Source organism: Taudactylus pleione, unplaced genomic scaffold (assembly GCF_031769625.1).
Source record: "Taudactylus pleione unplaced genomic scaffold, aTauple2 ptg001014l, whole genome shotgun sequence".
NCBI classification, from domain to species: Eukaryota; Metazoa; Chordata; class Amphibia; order Anura; family Myobatrachidae; genus Taudactylus; species Taudactylus pleione.
In genome coordinates, this window is record NW_028285415.1 from 497,066 (window position 1) to 505,395 (window position 8,330).

At 41.1% G+C, this 8,330-nt stretch overlaps 1 protein-coding gene across 1 annotated transcript; it reads right to left on the minus strand.

The window, feature by feature from the left end:
• Window positions 1-1,178: 1,178 nt before the first annotated feature.
• On the minus strand, window positions 1,179-5,927 carry LOC148454297 (up-regulator of cell proliferation-like). Its single transcript, XM_088461075.1, has one exon. It carries the CDS (start codon window positions 5,913-5,915, stop codon window positions 1,179-1,181), a length of 4,737 nt encoding a protein of 1,578 aa, XP_088317201.1. The 5' UTR covers window positions 5,916-5,927.
• Window positions 5,928-8,330: the final 2,403 nt, after the last annotated feature.

An 8,330-nucleotide genomic window follows, 5' to 3' on the forward strand; every position in this document is an offset into this window, starting at 1 on the left:
TGATGAGGGAGTTGTGTCACATTGTCAGTATAACAGTACAAGTGTGGGTCAACTTTGTCACATGGTCAGTATAACAGTACAGTAGGAGATAGCTGTGTTACAATGTCAGTATAACAGTACAAGAATAGAGAGCTGTGTAAGATGGTCAGTATTACAGGACAGGAGAAGGGAGCTGTGTCACATGGTCAGCAATACAGGACAGGAGGAGGGAGCTGTGTCACATGGTCACCAGTACAGGACAGGAGGAGGGAGCTGTGTCACATGGTCAGTATAACAGTACAAGAAGAGAGCTGTGTCACATGGTCATTATTACAGGACAGGAGAAGGAAGCTGTATCACATGGTCTGAAGTACAGGACAGGAGGAGGGAACTGTGTCACAAGGTCAGTATAAAGCTGGCCACACATCTAGAGATTATCTGTCCAACCAGCCAACTAGTTGATTGGTTGGAATGAAAATCTGGTAAGGTATAAAAGCAAATGACAATCAGAAATTTGCTCCCAAATGCTGGAAAATGGACATAAACTGTTGTTTGTTAAATGTTTGATCTAAACAATTTGTTCAAACTTGTCTGACGACCATTTTCATCTGTTTTCTGGCATTTAGGAGCAAATTGCTGATCATCATTTACTCCCATATGCTACCAGATTTTCATTCCAACCAATCAACTAGTTGGCTGGTTGGACAGATAGTCTTTAGATGTGTGGCCAGCTTAACAGTACAAGAAGAGAGCTGTGTCACATGGTCAGTAGTACAGTATAGGAGGAGGGATCTGTGTCAAATGGTCAGTATAACAGTACAGGAGGAAGGAACTGTGTCCAGACTCTCCCACATGCCCCTACCATCAGGTATAAAATGTTCTGCTCCTGGACTTCCTTCTTTATTTATGATTGCAGACACCTGTGGTGAAACACCTGTCTCATAAGTTACCTAGTTCAACACAGGTGACTGCAATCATACATTAGGTGGGAAGTCATGGAGGAGAGCATTGTGTACCTGATGGAAGGGGTCATGTTGGAGGGGAGGTGTTTTACATTGTCAGATTGTCACATTGTTTCACATTGTGCAGTGTCCTGTATAGCGTTGGGTAGTAATCTATTTCATATGCTAATGGTGAGAAGTGATTGGCATCATGTGATCAGTAGATCATTGGTATATACATATTTGCTTTATATAATTTTAATATTTTTCCAAGCTGTGCAATGCTTGTTCTCTTGTTATTTTGCTCCAGTCTTCAGGCAGTTCAGCTGGTTTAGCATTATATTCTTTTGCAAACTCTTCATTAAACTCTTTAAAAATAAATTTCCAGTATATAGAGGTCTCGATGCTTGGATCAGGCTGAATTTTCCAGTCTTCGTAAATTTTCTGATACTCTTTGAAAGGATGTGGCCGACGATTTGTTTCCTTACATATAAATGTTTTATTGCTTATGACATCTGTAGAACACAGATCATGAGAGAGAATTTGTGTAAAATAGTCTCTACACCCTCCTAATCCTTGTGGACGATGATAAGGTGCAAAGTGCTCCTTATGGTCGGTGCCTCCAGCCTCACAGGGCACTTTACAGAATGGACACTGTTTCCCACAGCCAAACACTCTCTTAAAGAGCTCGTCTTGAGGCTTTACAGCAATGCTGGACAGGAAAGACTCAATATTTACAGCCATTATCTCTGTTTGTAATTCTTCTTTTAGACCATCTAGGAATGATCTAACATAATTTGAGAACTGGTGAACATTTGCTGTGCTTTGAAACGTGACCACATTCATGTCATTCTGTGACATTACTAGATCTTTCTTTAGGCTCTCACAAAATGATGCCAAACTTTTTGACAGTTCTGTATGTTGTAGAAATGATTGTTCTTCAAGAATTTGTCTGACTTTGTTTATAATAGATGTTAGATTGGTTGATATTAACCTTTCCAAACTCTCAGGTTCTTTGTACCTCAATGTTATGTGTTTCATTATCCAATTTTTTGCAAAGATCTCATATTGGAGACAATACTTCACATAGTCATCACATTTTTTCTTCATCAGTAGATCCTTAAGCAAAGCAGACTGAAAGAACATTCTAATACCATAACTTTTGGAGTCTTCACTCATCAATACATCATCAACAATGTCTTTGCCAAGGTTTGAATAAACATATGCAGATATCGCTGGCTTCAGGCACATCTTACAGAATCTCTGAGCTCTGGCTTTGCAGTCATCCTTTTCTTGATATACTTGCTTAAATATATTCAAGTAATCAGGCTTCAGTTTTTCAAGACATTGTTTTGGATCATTGTTTTGGATGAAGTCCTCGTGCATCTTCTGGAACATTGGTGCTGCTCTCCCTAATACTAAAAGTTTTAGGTCCAGCTCTAGAAATTGTTTGAACTGAAATCTTTGCACACTCTCATATAGATCTTTATTGATTATGTCCAGTAAATTCTGACAAAATATTTTACTATAATTTTGCATTGTGGTAAGTTTTTCTGTCACATAACGATGACAGCGATCCAAAATTGTAAGAGGTACAGAAGCTGCTTCATTCCAGATTTCAGGCTCGGTGCTCATTTTGTTGTCACCGACTGATTTCCCTTCCAGGTATTTAGACTTCAATTGAAATTCTTTATTCTGATATTTATCTAAACAGTTAAGGTTAATGAGTTTCTGATTAATGTAACCTGCTTTGTTTTTCATATCTTTCCTTAGATGTTCCAGCATTAATTGTCCAATGTTTTTTTTTTTAAAACTGCTTAAGGTAAATGTTTGAAATGTTTCATTCCACATAGTGTCAAACTCTGACTTTAGCTGTGTGTTACTGAGCTTACTTTGTTTTCCTCTGTATTTATTCAGGAGTTTTTCGACTTGCTCCTCAATCATTTTCTGGTAATTTCCTTGTATGTCTCTAATTTTCTTAAAATCTTTTTGGTTGGAGATAACTTCCTTGCACTTGTTATTGAGATGATGTTCTAGTTCAGTTCTCAGCAGTGACGTGCTCCTCATAAAGTCCTCTTTGTAGCTTTCTACCAACCTCACATTCTTATTTTCACTTTCAAAGTATGTTTCCAAGGATATCTCCATTTCCTGTGTTTGCGCCTGGAGAGTTAGATGTATTCCATTTTTTAGATCCATCCACATCTCAGTTTCTTCTTCAGCAGATAACTGATTTTTGATCTGGTTCTCTGTCTCGATCATCCAGCTGTGCACCATTTTCCTGAAATTCCACTCCAGATTTGAGTATTCTATGCACAACTGATTGTAGGCATCAGCTGTAAGGCTGTTCCTAAAACTAAAGAGGAATTTTTCATGTTTCACAGCATTCCACAAACTTTTTATCCATTCAATAAATTCCTTAATGTTACCAGAGGTAGAATGAACTTTTTGCTTCAGAAAGTCCAACAAATACCTTTTCAGTTCAGAAATTTTATCACTGTATCCTGGGGAAATTGAAGCCATGGGTGGAACTCCATGCCACAGGCCAGGAATATACCAATTGTGTTTTTCAATGTCATATTCAATGATATCAGAGACCTTTGTGATATCGGGGTAGCCCTCCATCTTTGCTGCTACTGCTGTCATTTCATCCATTTGATCCAGGAGTAGTTTTTTTTCTCTCAGATTCTGACTTTGAGCCGAAACATCGCTCACATTCTGATGTACAAACTGGCAGTTGGGTTTCTTCCCGATTTGTTTCATTCTTATAAATGCGTGGACTACGACCTGCAAAATTTCTTTCATTTCTGATGTATTTTCCATTGACACATTTATTATGGTGATGTCACTCAACCCAACCACTAGTGTCGCCAGCTCACTGTCATGTTCTGCACTATCAACCAGAGAAGCCAACTCAGGAGCTTTCAGCCCTTCAGTGTCGATCACCAGAATGAAATCACACCCCAGATTCTCCTGGAAGGTCTCCTCCACATTAATAATTGTCATGAAGGCTCCTCGTGTGCACCGCCCACTGGCCACCGGGAACTGTAACCCAAACATGGTGTTTAGAAGGGTGGACTTCCCCGTGCTCTGCACTCCCAGCACAGTAATTACTCTCATTCTGCAGTTTCCTCCCATCTTGGTGTCCAGCTCAGTCAGAACATCAGTTATCCACTGCAAGGGGATGTTGGAGATGTCTCCATCCATCAGCTCTAATGGGAACCCGCCCAGCAGAAGTTCAGCAGCGATTCCAGGAAGGTTACTGAATTGCTTCTGATTTAAATTCATTTCTCCGTTTTCAACTATAGAACATTCAGCCTCGTAAAACTGTTCGAGCTCACGCAGAAAATGCTCAATTCCTAGATTACTCCCAGATATTAATTGACCTACATTTTTTAATTCAGATAGCTGAGCCTGTAACTGTGAGACATTATTTCTAGATATTGAATCAAGGTAGAACCTCATCCACTTCAAAAAGTAATGTTTCTCACTCTGAGACAGGTCAGTCAGTGCGATCTGAAAATTCTTAATACTTTCAGGAATTATCTGCTGACTCTGCTCTCTGCGTAGGTCTAAATTTGCTTTATTTAGTTGGGACCTGTAATCCTCTCCATTCCTGTTACCCTGCTTTCTCATTCTGCACATTTCTTTCTCATTTTTAGCTAATTGCAACCACAGATCTCCCTGTAGTTTCATTGTATGTCTCTTATAATCTGCCACATCCTTTATACATATAGTGATATCATGGGCCATAGCTTTTGTCTTCTTACACAATGGGGAGTTCTCATCTACGTCTATGCCAATTTTATCAGCCAAATGTGACAATTCATCGAGGGTATTTTGATTTGTGTTTGATATTGTTCTTTCTTTTATTAGTGATTTTAGTTTCTTTGCAATCAGCCTGTCTTGAGATGTTCTTGGATTCAGTGCAATAACTCTTTTGTTTAAACCTGGAAATAATGTCGACAGATACTCAATTGTTTTTTTCCCTGCATCACTGTTATCATTTTTACTTATGATGAAAAGATAATTATTGTTTGTGAAATGTGATAACTGCTCCAGGAATGTCTTGAATGTTCCTTTTATAATGTTGTATGAGAAAAGGCTGATAATGTAAAAGTAATTGAAATTTGTCATATCAATATCATTGAAATATTTGCTCTCCTCGTCTATATTGTCGATAAACACAAACACCATTGATGAGACCTCTGTAAGAAACGTGAATTGTTTCCTGTTGCTCTGTAGATCTCCCCGCAGGTTAGCAATAGCGACAGGGCTGGGGAAGAGATCTGAGTCTTCACCACCCGGGAAATACCAGGTTATTTCTACTAATCCATCAGAGATGACTCTTCGTACATTCCCACCAGTCATGTCTTTATGCACAAAATAGTCACGATGCTGCTCCTCAGGGCTGAGAACGTGATTGAGGATGTTAGATTTGGATAAATTACATTCCCCCAACCTCACAAATGAAACTATTGGAATGGAAATATTCACCAAACTTTCTTCTACAAACCCCTTACATTCTGCTAGAGTTTGTGGTCTCCACCTCTTCACAATGTCCCTCATTGCCCACAGCATGAAGGTGCATTCCTGACCATCACCAGCAGGGAGCAGCAGAGGGACAGCAAACTGGCACATGGACATTTTTGATACAATCTCTTGCTGTAGAAAACTCTCTGAGCAATGCAGGAGAGCGCACACCACGTCCAGGGGGTGGACATAATTTGATTCATCACCATTATCTTCAAAGAAGTCATCTATATTAAAATCTGGGTCATCAGTTGCTTCTGTGTCTTTTGGATTTATGCTCCGTGCAAGTCCATTCAGACTCAGGAGTTTTTGCAGGAAATACCAGGGAACATTCTTCAAAGGCTGCAGCTCAATCTTCTTGCAAGTCTGTGGTCCGATGTGAAGAACTTTCTTAAGTGTAAGTTTTGTGATTAAAAATTCATCAAGTCCCAGTTTCAAAATAAAGTCTTGAAGAATGTTTTCCATTCCTGATATGAATGATAAATATCATGTTACTATCATGTTATTGTGGAAATTCTATCTTTACATGTCATTATTAAAATTATCCTGAATGCCCTGTTCACCCAATCACAGCATGAACCCCCCCCCATAAACTGTAACAAAATAATGATATAGATCAGTGGTTGTATTTTGGGCCACTGTCCCCTTTGTTCCATAAACTTATGCTCAGGGCCCTTGACCCATTGAGGGACATAATAACACACAAAAGCAACAACTAATTTAACATTATTCAAAATCCAATCGGCCACCCTAGACACACCTCTCCTACTACCACAAGGAGTGGCCCTGCCCACTTTGGGAACCATTTGAGTAAATAAAATCCAATGCAAAATATTGCATTAGCACAAATGTGTTGGTACAGAATATTTTACTTTGCACAACTCTATTTTGCAAAAGTAACATAGAAAGATGGACACCCTCATTCCTTGTTTTGTAATCACCATTGTGCTGATTATATTCTGCAACCATAGATAGAGGTTGTGGTCCAGCAGAAGAATGTGAGTACCTGTATATACCTGTAAGAATATTGTGCCAATCTCTGCAGCATTCCCCTGGTTGTATTTTCCAACATTTCTGGAGTTGAGACGGGTACACACTGACAGATATATCACCTGTTCAATGGAATTGGCAAAGTATCTGTATTGCATTTGTGGGTGTGTAGACCCTATATGTCTGTGAATGCCGTCGTTTACAGACATATGTACTCAGCCCTGCAGTCACTAGCATATTTTCGTTATAGCGATCTGTGAGAGATGGCAGCTGCGATGGCATTTGTGTCCACATTTTAATCAGGCCCAATGTCCAGCATTAGGTGGATTTTACCAGTTACTGTACATAGAGGTATTATAGGGTCAGAAGAGACATGACGCACTGTGGATGGGTCCCCTTGTACACAGTGGAGGTTTACTGGCAATTGTGGGTGGAAGATAAGGGATCCAAATTGGAAATGCCACACAGATCCTTTTTATTAGAAGGACCTAGTACAATTTCAGGAGGCGATTCAGACCAGCTCACTAAGCTGCGTTCGCACGCATCAACATGTAACCAGGGTATGCAAATCAAGCGATCGCTTGCCTAGACATTAGGACGCCCACTATGTCTTAACGTGAGATCACCGGGTGAAGTTAGACACCCACTAGGCCGGACATAAGGCGCCCACATGCACACATCATCCCCGGTAAGTGTATGAAACCAATGGTACCATCGGCTGACATCGAACCTATACACAGTGCTTGAGGTTGACCATAGCCTACCGCAAGCACTGAGACTGCTGCTGTGTGTAAAACAGCTAAGTGATGTGTATGCTGACGATGCATCTTAATTATGCATGCCCTTATAATGGTGTTTAAATGCACTGACACACCTGCGTTTGCACAACCACACCTCCGTTCCCATCGACCTCCCCCTGTCACCACCCATAAATGGCCCAACTGTCACTCAGGCTTGCGGTTGTCTGTGTGCAGCAAGCGGGTGCTTCACGAATGCAGTGACTGGTTCGCGCACGTGCACTGCATCTGTCAGAACTCAAACTGTATCTCTGTATAAAGATAAACAACACTCGCCGAGTTTCTGCTGTGGTCGCTGGAGTGTCCTCCCGTGCTGCTGGCGCATGTTGCATGGAGTATGCAGAGAGATAAAATTATCTTCTGTTCCTTGGGCATCGTCAGCTTGCTGGAGTCTGTGATTACCTGGTCTCCCAAAATGGTTCTTTCTGAGTCACATGTTTTGAACTTCCAATGGATTACATGCACCTGGTATAAAGGTCTGTTACTACCTGAGCATTATTGTCTGTGCAACGTTACCTTCAGGTTATTCTTTGGACTCCAGCCAGATCCTCGCTTTGCCTGGTATATGCTGTGGACTTGCCTACACTGGTGCTTTGTCTGGGACCAGCTCTGTTACAGATTCTCCATGGTACTACAAAGCCCAGCTCTGCTACAGATTCTCAGCTGCACTACAAGGCCCAGTCCTGCTACAGATTCTCAGCTGCACTACAAGGCCCAATCCTGCTATAGATTCTCAGCAGCACTACAAGGTCTAGTCCTGCTATAGATTCTTAGCGGCACAACAAGGCCCAGTTCTCCTACAGGTTCTTTGCTACATTACTAAGCCTAACTCTGCTATTGATTCTCCACTGCTCTATTTACTCAGTGTTATTACCGATTCATGGTCTCACCGTGTTCATCCTAAAACAACAGTTGCCAACTGCATCATGAAAGTGCACCTCCTCTTACTGGATTCCACTCACCGCTCGGGGCTCAACCCCGCACCTCTGCTTACCGGATCCCACTCACGGGGCTCAACCCCGCACTTCTGCTTACCGGATTTCAGTCACATCTCGGGGCTCAACCCCACGCCTTTGTTTACCAGATTACACTC